This window comes from Mastigoproctus giganteus, chromosome 9 (assembly GCF_048544385.1).
Source record: "Mastigoproctus giganteus isolate SK-2022 chromosome 9, ASM4854438v1, whole genome shotgun sequence".
Classification (NCBI taxonomy): Eukaryota; Metazoa; Arthropoda; class Arachnida; order Uropygi; family Thelyphonidae; genus Mastigoproctus; species Mastigoproctus giganteus.
The window spans coordinates 55,191,736-55,214,890 of NC_143583.1; the positions used below are offsets into that span (position 1 = coordinate 55,191,736).

At 37.2% G+C, this 23,155-nt stretch overlaps 1 protein-coding gene across 1 annotated transcript in view; it reads left to right on the forward strand.

Annotated features, from left to right (window-relative positions):
* Window positions 1-23,155, forward strand: part of LOC150080253 (amine oxidase [flavin-containing] B-like) — a 157,300-nt gene that overhangs the window by 129,117 nt on the left and 5,028 nt on the right. The window contains exons 11-13 of the mRNA XM_090381581.1: window positions 10,005-10,116; window positions 17,074-17,171; window positions 20,776-20,950. Of these exons, the coding sequence (XP_090237707.1) occupies window positions 10,005-10,116; window positions 17,074-17,171; window positions 20,776-20,950 (385 nt within the window). The remainder of the gene's footprint in view (window positions 1-10,004; window positions 10,117-17,073; window positions 17,172-20,775; window positions 20,951-23,155) is intronic.

The window sequence follows — 23,155 nt, forward strand, 5'->3', positions numbered from 1 at the left end:
CACAGAGTTGAATACGTTGCTATTTCCCATATGTAGTACTTTACATTTGTCAATGTTAAACTTCATTTGCCACCTCTCAGCCCATCTGCTCAACCTTTCCAGATCCTGTTAGAGCAGCATAGTGTCAGTAGTGTACTTCACAACCCTGCCGACCTTTGTATCGTCTGCAAACTTGGACATTAAGCTTGATATACCATCATAAATATCTTTTATAAATACAGAAAACAAAAATGGACCCAACACTGAACCTTGAGGGACTCCACTAATAACATTAGTCCACGATGAGTAGTGTCTATTGATTACCACTCTGTCTTCTCCCCCTCAACCACCCCTTTATCCATAGCAGCAATTTGCTTCCAATGCCACACTGCTCCAATTTGTGCAGCAGTCTTCCATGTGCAACAGTATCAAAAGCCTTTCTAAGATCCAAATATATAATATCAAAGTTATTCCCTGCATCCAGTTCTTTTGTGACTGCATCATAGTATCCAATCAAATTGGTCAGGCAAGACTTCCCCTTAACAAAACCATGCTGTGTCCGAGCTATAACTGAAGTCTTGTCTTGATGATCCTGCAGTGCTTCTTTATCCAGTGCCTCCATTAATTTTCCTGTAACAGAAGTTAAACTCACAGGTCTATAATTACTTGTGTCAGCTTTTGATCCTCCTTTGTGAATTGGGGTCACATTTGCACATGTCCAGTCTGTGGTACCTCCTCTGAGTCCAAGGAAGCTCTCATAATTATGGCTAAGGGTTTGCTTACTTCCTTTGCTGCCTCCTTTAATATAACTGGATAGATCCCATCCACCCCAGGTGCCTTTCTTGTCTTTATCTTCAACAATTTCTCCTCCACTTTACTCACAGTTATTACAAGATTCTCTAGCTTACTGCCAGAGTTGAATACACCTCTGGCATTCCCCTCGCTGAATAACTCCTCATGTGTGAATGACGATGGAAAATATTCATTTAGTTTGTTGGCTACCTGAGCAGGATCATCAACAGTTGACCCATCAATATCAAGTGGACCAATCTGATTCATCCCCTTCCTTCTAGAGTTTACATAAGTAAAGAACTCTTTGCTGTTTTTCTTTACATCCCTTGCCAAAGATTTCTCGTAATCTGCCTTCGCCCGCCTAACCTCCTTTGTAACTTGGTTACAGATCAACTTGTATCTATCATAGGCTTCTGTGTCACATGTTAATTTGTACGTATACCATGCATTTTTTTTCTCTGCCATATGTCTCATTAGTTCATCTGACATCCACTTAGGCCTAAACTTTGAACAATATTTCTTAGTTGGTATGTAAAGCCTAGTAGCTTCCAAGATATGTTCTTTGAATGCTTCCCATTTTGAATTTGCTGTTGGTAACATCATCAGTTGGTCCCACCGTACGGAATTTAAATACTGTCTCAGTCCATCGTAGTCACGTTTACGAAAGCAATAACCCTTCCCTTTACCCCTAATGGTAGTTACCTCTTTGAGTAAATCCCACTTCAACACACTGTGCTCACTTCCACCTAGTGGTTCATTTATCTGCAGATTCTTAATGCATGAAGAATCACTACTGATAATCAAATCAAGAGTATTACTCCCTCTAGTTGCCTCCTGAACATGCTGATATAGAAAACAATCATCCAATAAATGCAAAAAAGCCTTGCTAGTGTGTGAGTGACCAGCCCCCAAATTCCAGTCAATATCTGGGAAATTAAAGTCCCCCATTATAAGACTCTCTGATTTACTGGTCCACTATTTCCCTGTACAATTTCTTATTATACTCATCAGAGTCATTAGGCCTATAGTACACTCCTCCTCTCAATTTTGATCTCCCAATGCTTATGTCACACCAAACTGACTCGACACTGCACTGTCCAGTGATGTTGACTGGCTTCACTTCCTTGGATTTTATGTGTTTCTTAACTCAAAGCATAACCCCTCCTCCCTTCCTATCCTTTCTGTAGATGTTGTACTCCCCAAATTCCAGTTCTGCATTCCTTATATCTGTGTGACACCACATCTCTGCTATTCCAACAATATCCGCCTTTGATGCTTTGAGCAATACCTCAAATTCATCAAATTTATTTACCAAACTCCTAGCACTAGTGTGCACGCAAGTATACATGCACTTGTTCCTATTCTTCTACCCTAACACAACCCATGTGTTTACTTGTACTGCAATTACTCCCCGCAGTCTCTGAAATATCCTGCATCTTGTTTTTCAGGCTTCTGTTCATTCCAATAGAAGCAGTGCAAGGATCTGTTTAACCTCTGCCAGTGGCTACTGTTAATCTATTAGTCTTTGTCTCCCCCCAAGCTAGCAGTTTTCCGACCCACCTAACACTGCCTTTATAGCTTCATCAAATATTCTTGCACCCTTTCTTTTTAAGTGGATCCCATCCCTGTATAAGCAGTCTCTCCTGTTAACAAGTACAGTCCAGGCTGAAAAAAATTCTACACCTTGAGCCTTGCACAATCTTTCCAGGGCTGAATTGATCGACAAGGCTCTCATCATATACTCTCTCCTATCGTGTCTGGGCAGAATTGCAGACACTTTCAAATTCAACCCTAATTCACGGCTTTTTTTCAACAGTGACCTGTACTTGTTAAGTAATTCTGCTGGTCTCCTACTCTTGATATCATTAGTGCCAACGTGTACAACTATATCACCTTTTGTGCCCTTAAAAGATGATATCCACTTTACAACGTCATCAAACTTTGCCCCTGGCAGACATACCTTGGTCCTGTTCCACCTATCCTTTTTTACAAAGCATGTTCTCCGTTTCCCTGACAATAGTCACCAACAACTACTAGTTCCTGTGGGACCAGCACATTCTGCATTGGGGGTTGCCACTGTGTTGCGTGATGGCCAAGTGCAAGCTCTGGCATTTGTGTGGGCAGCTGAGAGCTTGATGGGCCCCTCACTTTTAATCCTTCGAGGGTATCCACCCTGTCCTTCAATCTCTCATATAGGCCCATAACAACGTTATGGGCCTATATGAGTTGTTGCCTGATTTTGATACACTCCTTGCATCGCGCACACACAAAGACATTCCCCAATGCAATATCATGTCCCGTACCTAAATGCTCCACAAACATCATGCAAGCAGTGCATTTTAAAAGAATGTGATTCAGACTGCAACTGCCCCCCCCCCCTCAGTTCTCCTCTGAGCCACAGCACTTCCATTAGCTTGAGCCTTTTGCTTTGCTGCTCTGGTCTGAGTCATGATTTCTATTAATTTCAATAAAATTTCAATTTCGGTTCAAAATTATAACCCTAAACTTGTATCCCAACATAGTTATAACGGTATATATATTTTTCAGTGTCAAGTATTACTACAAGTTCCCTTTATATAACTTCCGTATCAGTTATGTAATAATTAATTATGTTATTATTACTACTAGCCATATAGTGCAAGGAAGCCTGAGGCTTATGCTGCACCAGCCAAAAAAAAAAAAAAAAAATTCCCGAGTTACCCTGAGTGAGAGAGAGAGAGAGAGAAGTAGAAGGGAATCACCAAGAAAGAGAAGAATGATGATATCCAGCTCAGGACCCTGGGTGTGCCAAGCCCATACTCACTAGATGTGAGCCCCTGGGGGTGTATGTTTGTAATCTAAGTTGTTATATGTATTTAGTTAAAAGTACAATTTAATTGACAATGAAGTTCAACAAGTTTAATAGATTCTACCGATCAACTGACAATATTATAACCTATACTATACTAACGCTATCTAGTTTGGTATATAACGTATCGTATGACAAAGGAGGCAAGTTAAGAACAGTAAATCTACGGACACTTAAGTATTAATTAACTTTCAAATCTCGCTGTCTCAATTCAGAATAACTAACAATCCTTACTAGGTCTATAAGCTACTTACAGAAAATAATTTGATGTAAAAAATATTCAATAAAGCGGCTAGATATGGCTAAAAATCTTCTCGTTCAGCGGAGTTGCAACTTGTAACACATGGATTTGATACCCTTACCGATACTTTTATGCAATTACAAAGCCAAGTAAAGAATAAATACACCAGATTAATCAGAAAATCACAAAATAATGCTATACTACTAAATTTAAATCAAAAGTTTTAGAAAAACAATAATTTCAAATCAAAAAATAAGAAAAATCCACTTAGCGGCTTTGAACACATCTGGCTCCTACTAGCCTCGTCAGCAGACTCAGCATCAAGTAGAAGACTGCACAAAGCTAATGAAGAACAAAAAACCACTTAATCACAGCCTTTTAAAATGCACTGCTTGTTTGATGTTTGTAGAGCAATCAGGTATGGGACATTATATTTCAAAGGGTCTTTGTGTGTGCAAGATGTAAGGAAATCAGGTGACAACTCAGCATTGTTAAGGGCCTATATGAGAGCTTGAAGCACAGGGTGGATGCCCTCGAAGGATCTAAATTGAGGAACCCATCAAGCTCTCAGCTGCCCACATCAATGCCAGAGCTTGTACTTGATCATCACACAACAGAGCGGCAACCCCCAAAGACAGAATGCGCTGGTCCCACAGGAAATAGTCATTGTCTGTGACTCTTGTCAGGGAATCAGGGAACATATTGTGTAAAAAGGATAGGTGGAACAGGACCAGAGTATGTCTTCCAGAGGCAAAAGTTGATGACACTGTAGAGCAGATATTATCTTTTAAGGGCACAAAAGGGGTTACTGTTGTACACGTTGGCATTAATGATATTAAGAGTAGGAGATCGCGGAATTACTTAACAAGTACAGGTCACAGTTGAAAAAAAAAGCCATGAATCAGGGTTGAATTTGAAATGTCGGCAATTCTGCCCAGACACGATAGGAGGGAGTATATGACGAGAGCCTTGTCAATCAATTCGGCCCTGGAGAGATTGTTTGTTATCTGGATTTTAGGAGCATTAACAACTAAGGCCATATTACCCCGGGGATATGTGGTGGTCATTCTCTGACCTTTCCACATCCTCCGTATTTTGTGGGCATGGGCTCAAACCCAGGTCTAATCAAGAAGTGTGTGCTACGCACTGCTACTCCTGCCCGCCTGGCTATGGAGGTGCCCCTGGAGAGATTGTGCTAGGCTCAAGGGGTAGAATTTTTCTCAGCCTGGTCTGTGCTTGTTAACAGGAGAGACTGCTTCTACAACGATGGGATACACTTAAATAGAGGTGTAAGAATATTTGCTGATGCTATTGAGGCAGTGTTAGGTGGGTCGGAAAACTGCTAGCTTGGGGGGATACACAGACTAATAGATTAACAGTAGCCGCTAGCAGAGGTGAAACTGATTCTTGCACTGCTTCTATTGGAATGAGCAGTAGCCAGGAAAACAAGATGCAGGGGGTTTCAGGGACTGCTGAGAGTCACTGCAGTACAAGTTAACACATGGGTTGTGTTAGGGTAGCTAAGAATAAGAATACTTATGTGTACACCAATGCCAGGAGTTTGGTAAATAAATTTGATGAATTTGAGGTGTTAGTCAAAACATCAAAGGCAGATATTGTTGGGATATCAGAGACATCGTGTCACACAAATATAAGGAATGCAGAACTGGAATTTGGGGAGTACAACGTGTACAGGAAGAATAGACAGGATACGAAAGGAAGAGGGGATTATGCTATTAGTTAAGAAATACATAAAATCCAAGGAAGTGAAGCCAGTCGACATCACTGGACAGTGCAGTGTCGAGTCAGTTTGGTGTGACATAAGCACTGGGAGATCAAAATTGAGAGTAGGTGTGTTCTATAGGCCTAATGACTCTGATGAATATAATAAAAACTGTACAGGGAAATAGAATTTGCCAGTAAATCGGAGAGTCTTATAATGGGGGATTTTAATTTCCCACGTATTGACTGGAATTTGGGGGCTGGTTACTCACACACTAGCAGGGCTTTTGTGGATTTATTGGATGATTGTTTTCTACATCAGCATGTTCGGGAGGCAACTAGAGGGAGTAATACTCTTGATTTGATTATCAGCAGTGATTCTTCATGCATTAAGAATCTGAAGATAAAGGAACCACTAGTTGGCAGTGATCACAGTGTGCTGAAGTGGGAATTACTCAAAGAGGTAACTACCATCAGGAGTACAGGAAAGGGTTATTGCTTTCGTAAAGGGAACTATGGAGGTCTGAGACAGTATTTAAATTCTGTACGGTGGGACCAACTGATGATGTTACCAACAACAAAATTCAAAATGGGAAGCATTCAAAGAATTAATCTTGGTAGCTACCAGGCTTTACATATCAACAAAGAAATATTGTTCAAGATTTAGGCCTAAATGGATGTCAGATTAACTAATGAGACATATGGCAGAGAAGAAAAATGAATGGGATACATATAAATTAATGGGTGACATGGAAGCCTATGATAGATATAAGCTGGTCTGTACCCAAGTCACAAAGGAGATTAGGCAGGCAAAGGCAGATTATGAGAAGTCTTTGGCAAAGGATGAAAAGAAAAACAGAAAAGAGTTCTTTCCTATGTAAACTCTAGAAGGAAAGGGATGAATCAGATTGATCCACTGGATATTGATGGTTCAACTGTTGATGATCCTGCTCAGGTGGTTAACAAGCTTAATGAGTATTTTTCATCTACATTCACACCTGAGGAGTTATTCAGGGAGGAGAATGCCAGAGGTAAATTAAACTCTGACATTGATCTAGACGATTTTGTAATAACTGAGAGGAAAGTGGAGGAGAAATTGTTGAAGATAAACATAAAAAAAGCACCTTGAGTGGATGAGATCTATCCAGTTATATTAAAGGAGACAGCAAAGGAAGTAAGTAAACACTTAGCCATAATTATGAGAGCTTCATTGGACTCAGGGGAGGTACCTATGGACTGAAGATGTGCAAATGTGACCTCAATTCACAAAGGAAGATCAAATGGCGACACAAGTAATTATAGACCAGTTAGTTTAACTTCTGTTCCAGGAAAATTAATGGAGGCATTGATTAAAAAAGCACTGAAGGATCATTTAGAAAAGACTTTAGTCATAGCTCGGACACAGCATGGTTTTGTTAAAGGGAAGTCTTGTCATACCAATTCGATTGGAAACTATGATGTGGTCATAAAGGAACTGGATGCAGGGAATAACTTTGATATCATATATTTGGATTTTAGAAAGGCCTTTGATACTGTTGCATATGGAAGACTGCTGCACAAATTGGAGCAGTGTGGCATTGGAAGCAAATTGCTGCTATGGATAAAGGGAGAAGACAGAGAGTGGAAATCAATGGACACCGCTCTTTGTGGACTAATGTTATTAGTGAAGTCCCTCAGGGTTCAGTGTTGGGTCCATTGTTGTTTTCTGTATTTATAAATGATATTGATAATGTATATCAGGCTTAATGTCCAAGTTTGCAGATGATATGAAGGTTGGCAGGATTGTTAAGGACACTAATGACAGTACGCTGGTGCAACATGATCTAGAAAAGTTGAGCAGATGAGCTGAGAGGTGGCAAGTGAAGTTTAACATTGACAAATGTAAAGTACTTCATATGGGAAGCAATAACCCCAGAGTAACGTATCAACTCTGTGGTACTACACTGACAGTGGTAGAGAATGAAAAGGACCTCGGGATAATTGTGCAGGCAGATATGAAGTTTTCTGAGCAGTGCAGATGGTCTGAAAGAGTAGCTCATGGTGGCTTGTCAATGATATACAGGAATTTTTCTAGCAGGGATAAGGAGGTGATTATCCCCTTGTATAAGGCAACGGTCAAGCCACACCTTGAGTTGTATACAGGGCTGGAGGCCTCATTTTAAGAAGGATGTAGAGCTGTTGGAACGAGTACAGAGAAGGGCAACAAGATTACTGAATGGAATGAAGGGTTGCTCTTACGAAGAAAGGCTTATGTGCTGCAGATTATAGTGTCTGGAGACTAGGCACCTGCAAGGTGATCTGATTGAGTTGTATAAAGTCTTGAAAAATCCCATCAGCATGCTCAATGCTGATGGGATTTTTCTCTTTCTCAGAATAATCGCCTGAGAGGGCATAAATTCAAATTGAGGAAAGACATTTGTAGGATAGATGTGCGGAAGTTTGCGTTTGGCCAGCAGGTGTTTGAATGGTGGAACAGTCTTCCATCTTTTGTTGTGGAAGTTGATAACCTAAATAAATTTAAGGCTGAGCTGGACAGGTATATGGAATGAACGAAGGGGTGAAATGGGAGTGGTTTTTTTTTGACTGATACTGCATAAGCTTTCTTGTATCATATGCCTCTACTAATGTTAATGCTAATTTTCCATTTACCATTAGACTAGTCCCACATGGAGTTGCCCTGGTAATTCCATGCCTCCACTTTTATTGGAGAATGTAGCAGCAGAGTGTGCTGAAAGTGAAGCTTCTGAAGATGAAACTGAAGTCTACATGCCTGCAGATATTGAGTCCAGCCAACTGTTTTCACAGCATGAACTCAATGATCTGGTAAGAGATTTAAATTTACCAACAAAATCTGGAGAACTCCTTGGTTCTAGGCTTTAGTCAGAAAATCTTCTAGCACATGGGACAATTTTTTCATGATACAGACACAGAGAACAAGAACTACTCCCCTACTTTTTTGAGCACGATTCTGTGGATTTTTGCAATAATATAAATGACTTAATGAACTATTCAGGAATTATTTACACTCCTACACAGTGGAGATTTTTTATTGACTCATTAAAAAGGAGTCTTAAAGGTGTGTTGCTCCACAATGGAAATAAATATGGATCAGTTTCTGTAGCTCACTCTGTGTATATGAAAGAAACACACGAGAACTTGAAGATGTTGACAAATATTAAGTATGAAGAACATGGTTGGTTGGTCTGTGTTGACTTTAACATGATTGGCATGTTACTTGGATAGCAATCTGGCTACACAAAAATGCCCTTCTTTTTGCATGAGTGGGACATTTGGGCAAGTAATAAGCACTGGGATATCAAAGTCTGAACAGAGAGGGGCAGTTTGTTGCCTGGATCAAAGAACATAGTTCATAAACTACTGGTAGACCCTAAAACTGTCTGTCTTCCATCCTTGCACATCAAACTGTGTTTGATGAAACGTTTTGTGAAAGCTTTACCTCAAGAAGGTCCCTGCTTCAACTACCTTTGTATTAAATTCTCATTGATCACCCAAAAGAAGCTAAAACAACGTATTTTTTTTGGACCTCAAATTTGCAAACTGATGAGAGATCGAGATTTTGAGGAACTGTGAATAAAAGAAAAAGAGAGGCATGAATTAGCTTCAGGTCTGTTATTAAGAACTTCTTAGCTAACAACAAAGATCCAGACTAGAAAAATATAGTTGAAAATATGTTGGAAAATTTCAAGAAGCTGGGCTACAACATGAGTGTCAATATACATTTTTTAATCCCACATCGACTACTTCCCAGAAAATCTAGGAAGTGTTAATGAAGAACAGGGTGAGAGGTTTCACCAGGACATTAAAGACATGGAGATGAGGTACTAGAGGTGGTGGAATGTCAACATGATGGCTGACTATTGCTGGATGCTGAAGACGGACTGCAAAATAGAAGGATTTGCAAGAAAAGGAAATAAAAATTTGACCCGTTGTAGATCAGTTTTTAAAATGAGAGGCATGTTTAGTGGACTTTTTACCCCAACTGTCCTTTTTAATAGTACTTCAACATGTATTTAAATATAAAAGTAGCACTATTTTATAATTTAAGTGCATAAATTCTGCCAAAATTAATAAAATTTGTTAAAAATCTAATTTATTTTGTGATTTTTTTAAGAAACCTGATGTGATGGAAACAAACAAAAATTATTTTTGTAATTAGCATTAGAAAATAATTAAGAAACACCCTTTTCTGAGGAAACAGTGACTTTTTTTTCAAGTATTTTATAATAATTCTCCACAAACTTATATATATATAACTTTAGACCAACTTTATATTGAAACAAGGATAGAGAATTTCTGTTGAAAGAGAAAAACTCCATTAAAAAAATTGACTTATATTCATTTTGTAGAGATAAAGTGATAAAATGAGTTTATTTGAAAATAGAGTACGAAATTATTTTTCAGTTTTATTGTAGCTGATAAATTGCGACAACTTTCTCACCTCACCAAAGATGAAAGAATGAGGCTTGTTTGTGAAAGTTATGCCAAGGTTTTAGGAACAGATGCAGCTTTACATGTAAGTATAAATTAACATCATCACCCAAATCTTGTATACCAGTAGGACCTGTAGGTCATTCTTTTAGTACAAACCAGTCCTAATGGACTATCAGCTATACATTCACAATTTTACTCCATTCTATCCAATTTTCTGTTAGTTTCCTCCAATGCATGCTTGAAACCAATCCACTTTCCTGTTGTTCTGCCTCTAGGCTTATTACAATTTACTTTTGTATCACGTATCCGTTTGAAAAATCTCACACAATTTCTTACATACCATCTTAAATTTGCTTGCTTACCTTTAATTGGAGAGTTGCCAATCATAAGGTTTCTTCTTATTTCCTCAGTTTTAATATGGCCTTGCCATTGCTTCCATCTGTTTTTCTTAAAACTCTCATTTCTAAATATTCTAAATTTTGATCACCCTTTATATCTTACCCAGCTCTCCAATGCATAAATTAAATAGGCTTAAAAACTGTGTAATAAACATGTAATATTTCCCTTTTGTTTCAAATGAATTTCTTTTAACAGACTTTCTAGTTTACTTTCTGTTCTTTATTTCTATGTATGATCTTCCATCTTCGTTATAGACTGTCCCCAGGTACATAAGAATTTACTAGCCCATTCCACTTTTTGATTATTTAGTCTACACTAAATTTTCCTTTTCTCTTCCAACTTTCATAACTTTTTAGCATTAGCAGAGGCATGTGATGCAAGGATGCAAGCTTATACAGCATCAGCCAAAAAAAAAAAAAAAAACCTTCCCATTTCACCCATCCATTTGCTCAAAACGTTTTTCTGCTTCTTCCTTGAAATTATTTAAGCTATCAACTTCCATAACAACAGATGAAAGTTTTTTTCCAGAAATCAACCACCTGTTGGCTAAAGGCAAATTTCCACACATCTATTCTACAACTGTCTTTCCTCAATTTGAATTTATGCCCCACCAGGTTCATAATCTGAGCAAGAAGAAGAATCCCATCAGCACTGAGCTTGTTCAAACCATTCAAGGCATTATACACTTCAATCAGATCACCTCACAGGTGCCTAGTCTCCAGACACTGCAATTTGCAGAACTTAAGCCTATCTTTGTAACAACAACCCTTTGTTCCCCCTCACCAGTTTTGTTGCCCTCCTCTGTACTCATTCTAGGAACTGTACATCCTTCCTAAAATGAGGCTTCCAGACCTGTACGCAGTACTCAAGGTATGGCCTGACCATTGTACAAAGGGATAATTACTTCCTTTTCCCTACTATCAATATTCCTGTATATCATTGACAACACCCCGTGACTTGCTCTGGAAGCCTGTCTGCACTGTTCAGAAAACTTAATGTCTGACTGCACAATGGTCTTTTTCATTCTCTACCACCCTGAGTGTAGTACTACACAGTTGGTATGTTTCTCTCAGGTTACTGCTACTCATATGCAGTACTTTGCATTTGTCAATGTTAAACTTCAGTTGCCACTTCTCAGTCCATCTGCCCAACTTTTCTAGGTCCTGTTGGAATAGCATAGTGTCATTAACAATCCCCGACCTTTGTATCATCTGCAAACTTGGACATTTAAGTCTGATATACTAATATCATTGATAAATATACAAAACAACAATGGGCCCAACACCAAATACTGGAGGACTCCACTAATAACAGTCCATGAAGAGCAGTGTCCATTGATTACCACTCTGTCTTCTCCTACCATCCTTTTATCCATTGTACCAACTTGCTGTTAATGCCATACTGCTCCAATTTTCAATCCAAATTGTCCACAACCTTTACCGCAGATCTGCTATCTTTATACAAACTTTTTATTCTCCTTAAAAGATATTCAATTTTAAAAGTTCATGTTTAATCCGTAAAGATTTGTTAGTCTGAGATTACCATAGTTGCTTCCATTGATTGTGTCATGCTCGTTGGATGAGGGGTTTGTAGTCTGAATATAGAACCTGTGCTTGTGTGTAAGCACTGCTGACTGGGTGTTTGATGGCTTGATTTGCATTTCTATTTCTGGAAATTCTAGTGTGTCCTGGAAACCAGAACTTGGAAGCTACTAGGCTTTTCGTTCCAACTAAGAAATATTGTTCAAGGTTTAGAACTAAATTAATATCTAATGAGACTTGTGGCAGAGAAGAAAAATGCATGGGATGCATATAAATTATCAGGTGACAAAGAAGCATATGGTAAATATAATCTTGTTTGTAATCAAGTCACAAAGATCATTAGGCAGATTATGAGGAAACTTTGGCATACAATGCAAAGAAAAACAGTAAAGATTTATTTACTTATGTAAACTCTAGAAGGAAAGGAATGAATCAGATTGGTCCACTTGACATCAACAGTTTGATTATTGATGAACCTGCTGAGGTAGCTGACAAACTGAATGAGTATTTTGCATCTACATTTACACATGAGGTCTGTAGGAAAGTGTAAACCAGAAGTTTATCAAACTCTAATAGGGAGCTAAATGCTTTTGTAATCAATGAGAGAAAAGTGAAGGAGAAATTATTAAAGTTAAACATGAAGAAGCCACCTAGAGTGGATGGGATCTATCCAGTTATATTAAGTGAGCCAGCAAAGGAAGTAAGCAAACCCTTAGCCATAATTATGAGAGCATCCTTGGATTCAGGGGAGATTCCCACAAACTGGAAATTGCAAATGTATCCCCAATTCACAAAGGGTGACATGAGCAATTATAGACCAGTTAGTTTAACTTCTGTTCCAGGGAAAATAATGGAGTTAGTGGTTAAAGAAGCAATGCAGGATCATCCAGGAAAAACTGTAGTTATAGTTCAGACACAGCATGGATTTGTTAAGGGGAAATCTTGTCTGACCAATTTGATTGGATACTATTATGTGGTTACAAAGGAACTGGATTCAAAAAATAATTTTGATATCATATACTTGGATTTCAGGAAAGCTTTTGATACTGTTGCACATGGAAGACTACTGTACAAATTGGAGCAGTATGGCATTAAGGGCAAGTTGCTACAATGGATAAAAGGATGGTTGAGTGGGAGAAGACAGATACTGGTAATCAATGGACACTTCTCTTTGTGGACTGATGTTATTAGTGCAGTTCCCCATAGCATTGTGTTGGGCCCACTGCTGTTTTTTTTTTTTTTTTTTTGGTAGTTGTTGGCACATCGGCTTCTGTGGCCATAATGCACCTCCCAAGGTTTTTTTTGCAGTACTTTGATCCAAGCCTGAGGCGGGATTCGAACCCGCGACCTTTGGGTTGCCAGGCAGGCACTTTACCCACCCGGCTAGCCCGGTCGGCCCCATTGCTGTTTTATATATTTATAAATGATATTGACAAAGGTATGTCAGGCTTAATGTCCAAGTTTGCAGATGATACGAAGGTTGGCAGGGTTGTTAACGACAGCACACTACTGCAACAGGATCTAGAAAAGTTTGGTAGATGGCTCTGAAGCGGAAACTGAACTTTAACGTTGACAAATGCAAAGTACTGCATATGGGTAGCAATAACCCCAGAGTAATGTACCAACTGTGCAGTTACTACACTCAGGATGTTGAAGAATGAAAAAGACTTGGGGTAATTGTGCAATTAGCATTAGCATTAGTAGAGGCATATGATGCAAGAAAGCAAGCTTATTCAGCATCAGCCAAAAAAAAAAAAAAAAAAAAACCCTCTCCCATTTCACCCCTCCGTTCGTTCGAAATACCTGTCCAGTTGAGCTTTAAATTTGTTTAGGCTATCAACTTCAACAACAAGTGATGGAAGTCGGTTCCACCAACCAACCACCCGCTGGCCAAAGGCAAATTTCCGCACATCTATCCGACATCCGTCCTTCCTCAATTTGAATTTATGCCCTCTGAGGTGATTATTCTGAGAAAGATGAAGAATCCCATTGGCATTGAGCATGCTCAAACCATTCAAAGCCTTATACACCTCTATCAGATCACCTCGCCGGTGCCTAGTCTCCAGACTCTGTAATTTGCAAAACTTAAGCCTTTCTTCGTAAGAGCAACCCTTTGTTCCATTTACTAATCTTGTTGCCCTTCTCTGTACCCGTTCCAGCAGCTCTACATCCTTCTTGAAATGAGGCCTCCAGACCTGTATACAGTACTCAAGATGTGGCCTAACCATTGCCTTATACAAGGGAATAATCACCTCCTTATCCCTGCTAGAAAAATTCCTGTATATCATTGACAAGACACCATGAGCTACTCTTGCAGCTCGTCTGCACTGCTCAGAGAACTTCATATCTGCCTGCACAATTACCCCCAGGTCCTTTTCATTCTCCACCACTGTCAGTGTAGTACCGCAGAGTTGATACATTGCTCTGGGGTTACTGTTACCCATATGTAGTACTTTACATTTGTCAATGTTAAACTTCATTTGCCACCTCTCAGCCCATCTGTTCAACCTTTCCAGATCCTGTTGCAGCAGCATAGCGTCAGTAGTGTCCTTAACGACCCTGCCAACCTTTGTATCATCTGCAAACTTAGACATTAAACTTGATATCCCATCATCAATATCATTCATAAACACCGAAAACAACAACGGACCCAACACTGAACCCTGAGGAACTCCACTAATAACATTAGTCCACGTTGAGCAGTGTCCATTGATTACCACTCTCTGTCTTCTGCCACTCAACCATCCCCTTATCCATAGCAGCAATTTGCCTCCAATGCCACACTGCTCCAATTTGTGCAGCAGTCTTCCATGTGCAACAGTATCAAAAGCCTTTCTAAGATCCAAATATATAATATCAAAGTTATTCCCTGCATCCAGTTCTTTTGTGACTACATCATAGTATCCAATCAAATTGGTCAGGCAAGACCTGCCCTTAACAAAACCATGCTGCGTCTGAGCTATAACTGAATTCTTGTCTAGATGATCCTGCAGTGCTTCTTTAACCAGTGCCTCCATTAATTTACCTGGAACAGAAGTTAAACTAACAGGTCTATAATTACTTGTGTCAGCCTTTGATCCTCCTTTGTGAATTGGGGTTACATTTGCACATCTCCAGTCTATGGGTACCTCCCCTGAGTCTAAAGAAGCTCTGATTCCAAAGAAGAATTAGATGTGAAGTTTTCAGAGCAGTGCAGACAAGCTGCTAGAGCAGATCACGGGGTCTTTTCAATGATATACAGGAACTTTGCTATCAGTAATAAGGACTGATTTTGCCTGACCATTGTATAAGGTAATTATCCAGATACTACTTAAACCTGTTATGGTTCATTTTCTCTAAAGTTTTGCCAAGACACCCAGTCAGAGAGATTGGTTGGTAATTATGTAGATGTGTTTTGTCCTTTCCGGGTATTCAGAAAGTCAGAATAGCTGAGTGCCACCAGGAAATAGGGTTGCAATTTTCAGAATCCAATTAAAAAAAAATCAGCAAGGAAAAAGAGTTGTCATTTAACTGTTATATCACTGGTCCCGATGCAATATATTATATTACATCAGGAGCAGCACCATTGTTAGATAGGCTATTTAAAGATTCCTGCAATTCTGACATTGTAAATGGCAGTGAGTGAACTGTGTCAAGGGTTATTTTCTGTCTCTCTGTGCTATTTCTTTAGCTTTTTTTTTTGAAAGTTTCATAACATGCTTTCAATGCAGATAGTTGTATGAACATTTCTGCAAAGGCATTCGGCATTTATTAGGGAGATGATACATCCTGTCCATTCCAACTGAGGATTGGGAGAGGAGTTGGTGATGATTTTCCGCTGAGCTTTTTAATTGTTTTCCAAATCAGTCAGGTATCAGTGTCTTTGGTAATAGTGGATACAAACCAAATCCAAGACTCTTTTCTTCTTACTTGGAGGGCTTTGGTTCTAGATCCTTTTATAGTCGATAAGGATATTTACAGAATAAATTCCATGCTTTATTTTTTTCCTCTTTTGCTTTTGTGCATTCTGTATTCCACCAATCCGAGGGCTTAGTGTCAGACAGCATTAACTACAAAATTGCATTTTTGTTTTGATACAACTTTAATTTAACTTCATACAAATAACAGTACATATGTCATAGAAATGTATTTCTCTAGTAGTTTACAAGTTAGCTTGGGCTATAAGCACTTTCTGATAAACCAAGAAAATGTCAGGTGACTCTTTTTCTTGGTTAATTACAAAAATGTTTACTACAAAATGATTTTGTAGTTAACATTGTCTGACACTAGACTCACGAATTGTTAGTACGTTTTCAGTGTCCTGCATATGACTGTGGTATTGTCTGACATGAATTTGTAGTATGTTTTCAGTGTCCTGCATATGACTGTAGTATTGGCTGCTGTTATTATCTGCTGTGTTATGTGTTTATTTACATTGTCTATGGGTTGAGGCTGAATGAGTTTTGTATCAAGTGAAACATGAGTGGCATATTTTTTCCATTCACCTTTGGTGAATTTCCATTTTGCTCCACTCTCAGTTTCAGGTGTAGTCATTGTTTGGATTTGACAACCTATAGGATAATGGTGAAGGGGTCATCCAGCACTGACCAGTGCTGAATGGTCTGCTATAAACCTCTCCTGTTGACCTTTCCACCTGTGGACAGGTTGATAGCAGAATGTTTACTCAGAAGTAATTCAAAATTCTTTGCAAGGTAATTTTTGACACTGTTTTGAATTAAAAATTCAATAAGTTTATTGAATAGAATGAAAATTATCCTGAAACTTGGTAGAGTCTCATATGATTTCACATGACTATGAAGGGGTTAATTTTTTTAAGCATACTTGATTAGCAGTAGTGGCATGTGCTGCAAGAAAGCAAGCTGATAAACCATCAGCTAAAAAAAAATAATAAAAATTTAAAAAAATAAATTCCCACATCACTTGTCCATCCCCTCTGATAATTACACACTTAGCAGGTCCTAACATATAGTTAATACTGCTTACATTATGGGAACAGTTATATGAACTTTTCATTTATTCTGAAATGCTATTACCCATTTGTTGTGCATGCTTGTTGTTATTTAAAAGCCTTATTTTTTCTATAACATGTTCATTTTTAGCCTATACACTACGAAGAATATAACTGGATGGGAGAACAATATTCTGGAGGATGTTATACTTCCATGTGTATTCCTGGTGTTCTTACTAGATATGGAAGGTATGGTCAAAATCATTATCTGTTCATTTCATAATATCAATTCCAGCAACATTTAATTTAAAATCACAATTCCTATAATAGGAATTTGTTTAAGGCATTTTCCAAAAAAAAAAAAAAAACCCTACATATTTCATTTTGTATGCTGTCATTTGTATGTAACTTTAATGAAAATTTGCACTAGATTTTGAATAAATATAATCATCATATTTAGTGAACTTAGACATTTAATTGGAATAAAATATGCCTAAAATTTCCCTACAGCTTATGGTCATATAGCTACACAAGTTGAAGAATTAAATAAGTTTACTGATGATCACACCTGTTGGGAGGTCACAACCATAATTTAGAGTGTTTGGCATTGTATAGTCTCCTGCCTTCCCAGAATTGTCCCATCTGCTAGCTCATATATTTAGTTCCTGTTTTAGCAGTGAATTATGGTCATACTTCTGATCCACGATACATACACACTATGCATTATGAACATATTATTGATTGCTGTTCGAACAGCAATAACTAATATGTCCATAATATTAGTAATATACCTCCTTGGAAATATATTATTAGAAGGAACAAGGAGATGATTATCCCATTGTATAAGGCATGGTTAGGTTGTATATTGAGTCCAGAAACCTCATTTTAGGAAGGAAATAGATGTTGAAATGTTTGCAGAGAAGAGCAACAAGTTCAGAAAGGGACACAAAAGGATATCCTTCCGAGAAATACTTCAGGTCTGCAAATTATAGCACTTGGAAACTAGTCACCTGCAAGGAGACCTGACTGAAGTGCAAGATTTTAAATGGATTGAATAAGCTAAATACTGATGGTATTCTTAACTAATCTTGGACAATACACATAAATGGGCATAAATTTTAATTGAAAAAGGATGGTTATAGGATACATATGAAAAAATTTCCTTTCAGACAGAGTGATTGTGGAACAAACAATCACTTACTCTCTGGAATTGATTGATTGTTGTAGAAGTGGATAATTTCAATAAATTTGAGGAAGGATTAAATAAATTACTAGAAGGAATGGCCAGATGATATGGAATTTTTTTTTGGCTTATTCTGTATAAGCTGGCTTCCTTGCATCATCTTTAACTACTAATACTATCAGTGTTAGTCTGATAGCAAATTTACATACACACTGACCAAAAATATATATATTTTTGAAACTTTTTTTCAAAAATAGTTCATTTTGAAACTAAATGTTTCAAAATGAACCTTTGAAACATTTAGAGGGAATAGTTGTGTGAATTTTTTTTTTTTTTTTTTTGGCTGATGATCACACGTCACGATTACTATGATTTCTGTTTAATTTCAAATAAAATTCCAATACAAAATATAATCCTAAACTTATATCCCAATGCAGTTATAACACTATATATATATATATATATATATATTTCAGTATCAAATATTATCTCCGAGTTACGTTATATGACTTTATCTCCTATCAAGTTATACGTATTATGTATTTAGTTAAAAAAAAGTACAATTTAATTTACAATGAAATTTAATAAGATTAGGAAATTTTACTGATTAATTAATACTACTATACTCACATAACAATGGAGGCAAGTTACGAACGGTAAATCTACGGACACTAGGTATTAATTACTTTGAAAATTGCACCAGCTAAATTCAAAATGAACCATGGAGCTTGGCTAGGTCTATAAGCTACTTATAGAAAATAATTTAATATAACAATTAAGTCAATAAAATGTCTAAATATAATTAAAAACTTAGCATTCGCAGGAGCTGCAAAACTTTTCCAACATGTGGATTAGATACCCTTACCGATACTAAGTAATAACCTACAAAATCTGTGTCTAAGTTCAAATTAAACTAAGTATCATTACTAGGAATATAAAGCACTTCTAGAAAATAAATTAATATGCCAATTTAAGTCAATAAAAAAGCAAAAATTTAAGAAATTTTTGCTTTTTTATTTAAGTTTAAGTTTTAAGTTTAAGTTTTTAGAAAACTTCTATTTGCAATAGGGTAAGGTAAAGAGGCACCTGACTGTGCATACATATGAAGTGTACTAGTATGGACTGCTGCACACCTGCATAAGTAACAAAAATGTCTGTATGACAGGGTCAAAAAAACTCTTCACAGTGAAGGGAAAAATATATAGTAAATAATGTGCTCAAGTTTTTTGAAGATGAAGCAAGATGTTCTAATTTAATTGTACCTAAAATTCAACCTACAAGAAGAGCTGTTCTAGCTACAGGTTTATCAGAAATAATTAAATGGATTAAAAAAGAATGTTCATTGCTGTCACACCTGGAGGATAAATTAAAATCTCTGGTTGTGACCTGAACTCTGTAACTGAAGCCTATAACAACTATAAGTTAATCTGTAATAACATCACAGAAAGGGTATGTTGGTGAAGACTAATTATGAGAAATAACTAGCTAAAAGAACATAGAACAGATACCAGAAGGTTTGCACATTTGTGAAAAGAACGAATCAGACCATACCTTTACATAAGGGATGTGAGGAAGTCTTAGATAACCTAACTGATGTTGCTGTTGAATTAAAAGGGAATGTCTCATCAACCTTTAAAGGAAAAAGATTGTTTATTAAGCAAAATTTTGAAGCCTGAAGATAAAGACTGGGGAAAATACCATATAACCGGTAATTTTGCAGAAGTTAGCAAAAGAGTACATTGAAGAATTAAAATTATGTGAGAACATCATTGGGCTCAAAAAGTTTCTTTGGATTGGAAAAGTGCAAACATATCCCCAATCAATAAAGGCACTTCTGAGACCAAAGAGAGTAACTGCAGACCAGTCAGTCTAACTTCAGTGGTAAGGAAAATCATTATTATTATTATTAGCTATATGGTGCAAGGAAGCCTGGGGCTTATGCTACACCAGCCAAAAAAAAAAAAAAATTCCTGAGTCACCCTGACACAGAGAGAGAGAGTATCAAAAGTAGAAGGGAATCACCAAGAAAGAGAAGAATGATTATATCCAGCTGAGGACCCTAAGTGTGCCAAGCCCATACTCACCAGATGTGAGCCCCTGGGGTTTATAAATCATCGATGCAGTGTTTAAGAATACAATTCATTCTCAATGCCATTTCTGTCCTATTCCTAGACAGAAATGGTACTTTGAAGGTGAAAACAAAATTTTGTAAAAGGAAAATCTTATTTAGCCAACCTGGTTTGCTATTTTGATTTCGTGAACTGGATTATTGAAATAAAAACATTGTTTAGTTCCTTCTCCAATGGATAAATATCAAAAAGCAGTATACTTCTCCATTGGAGCAGTGCTTTTATTAGTGCAATACCAAGGTAGCTGATTGCAGAATTTCACTACAATGTAAGATTAAAGATTAGTATACTGAGCAAACCCAGTTTCCTCATGGCTATGTACAATGAATATACAGAATTTATTACAGTGCATAATTTTAAGAAAAAAGAAAATATTATACTGTTAATATTATACTTTTAGGAATTATTTCTTAAAATTCTTGAGCCAGTTCATTTTAAATATTAATTTTTATATCATTATCAATACTAGTTTGCTAAAATTACTAAAGATATTGTACAAAGTCATTTGTCACTTTGTTCATTATTTTCATTATTCACACAGAGAACTTCGCAAGCCAGTGGGGCATATGTATTTTGCTGGCACAGAAACTGCCACTTATTGGTCTGGTTACATGGAAGGAGCTGTACAAGCAGGAGAAAGAGCAGCTAGAGAAGTTTTACATGCTATGGGAAAGCTTTCAGAAGATGAAATTTGGCAAGAAGAACCACCATCACCTGTAAGTTCCAAATTTGCATACAATATCTGAAAAATATTTTTAAATGTGATGCTATTTTAAAATATATACTAACTGTCATAAATTGATTACTTTAAAAACAAAATAATCTGTGTAATTCCAGAAATGTTAATTCTAAGCATCAATATAGAGTGTTTATATTAGAGGTTGTCATGTTTCAGAAACAACATCTTGTATACAGAATGTTTACAAATACACAGTTTGTGCCATCAACCTATGAGCACATTGTATTATAGATGCTGTTTGCTATTTACATTACAGAGAATAGTCTACACAGTAGGTTCTCAATGCCACTTGACCTGCTACCCTTTATTGCTTATTAAGTTCCAAGTTAAGAGCTAAAAGACCTCCAGAGGATCTGCAGCCTTACTGTTCATTCTTTCCTTATGGTAATGCCAAGCATGAAAGGTTAATACACATATAGAACTTTAAAATTCTGGATAAACTGAGGTTTAAGAAGAACCTTTAAACATCATGAAGTGCCAACTAGGTATAAATAAGCAATTGTAAGGAATGGTATTTCCTTGGTGTGGGGAATTTCAAGTCCTGCTGTGGGTCATCACAGAACATGAAAATACATGGGCTGTGTTACGGAGCATTGTAAATACATTTGATGAATTTGTAGGGGTAGCAGAGACATGGTGTCATGCAGACCTGAATTTGAATGTGGGGAAAACAATGTATACAGGAAAGACACACAGGGTTATGCTATAAATTAAAAAGCATATTAAATCTAAGGCAGTGCACAGTTGACATGGATGACCAGTGCAATGTGAGTCAGTTTGGTGTGATATAGGCACTGGGAAAACAAAATTGAGAGTAGCACTGTGTTATTGGCTTAATGAGTATACCAAAGAAATAGAATGAATATAAGTCAATGTCTTATAATAGGAGATTTTAACTTTCCAGACGTTGACTAGAATTTGTGGCTTGGTTACACACACACACACACACACACACACACACACACACACATACATACACACACTTAACGGTTTTGTATATTTATTGGATGACTTTTCTACAGCAGCAGCATGTAAGAGAGGTAACAAGAGGAAGCAATACTCTTGATTTTGTTATCAAGAGTGATTCTACATGCATTAAGAATCTGCACGTCAATGGCCACAGTATACTATTGTGGAATTTAATTAAAGACATTAATGGTAAAGGAAAGACTTAAAGGAAAGTAAAGGAAAGACTTTCTTTTGTAAGAGTAACTAAAGTTGTCCCAGACAGCTTTTAAATTATATGTAGTGGGACCAACTGATGATGTTTCCAACAGCAAATTCTAAATTGGCCGCATTCAGAGAAGTAATCATAGACACTACTGGGCTTTTCATACCAACAAAGGAAAATTCTTCAAGGCTTAGACCAAAATGGATGTTACATAAACTAATGAGACTTGTCAGAGAAGAAAAATGCACAAGATGCATATAAAGTATCAGGCAATACAGAAGCCTAGACTAAATATAAATTAGTCTCTAATCAAGTCACAGAGAAGGTTAGGCAAGCTAAGGCAGATTATGAGAAGTCTCTGGCAAAGAATGAAAATAACACGATTAAAGACATCTATGTGTATGTTAACAGTTGAAGGAACAGGTTGAATCACATTGGGCAACCATTGATAACCCTGCAAATGTTTTGACAAATTCAATAGGCATTTTGCATCAACATTCACACTTGAGGAATTCTTTAGGGAAGGGAATGCCAGAAGTTTATCAAACTCCAATGGGGAGCTAAATGACTGTCATAACTGAAAGGAAAATGGAAGAGAAATTGTTGAAGCTAAACATAAAAAAAAGGTGCCTGCAGTAGATGGAATACTGCCAGAATTTAATACACCTCTGGCATTCCCCTCCCTGAATAACTCCTTATGTGTGAATGTAGATGCAAAATATTCATTTAGTTTGTTAGCTACCTGAGCAGGATCATCAACAGTTCACCATTGATATCAAGTGAACCAATCTGATTCATCCCCTTCCTTCTAGAGTTTACATAAGTTAAGAACTCTTTGCTGTTTTTCTTTGCATCCTTTGCCAAAGATTTCTCGTAATCTGCCTTGGCCTGCCTAACTTCCTTTGTGACTTGGTTGCAGAACAGCTTGTGTCTATCATAGGCTTCTGTGTCACCTGTTAATTTATATTTACAGGAGTTAACAGGAGAGACTGCTTCTACAACGATGGGATA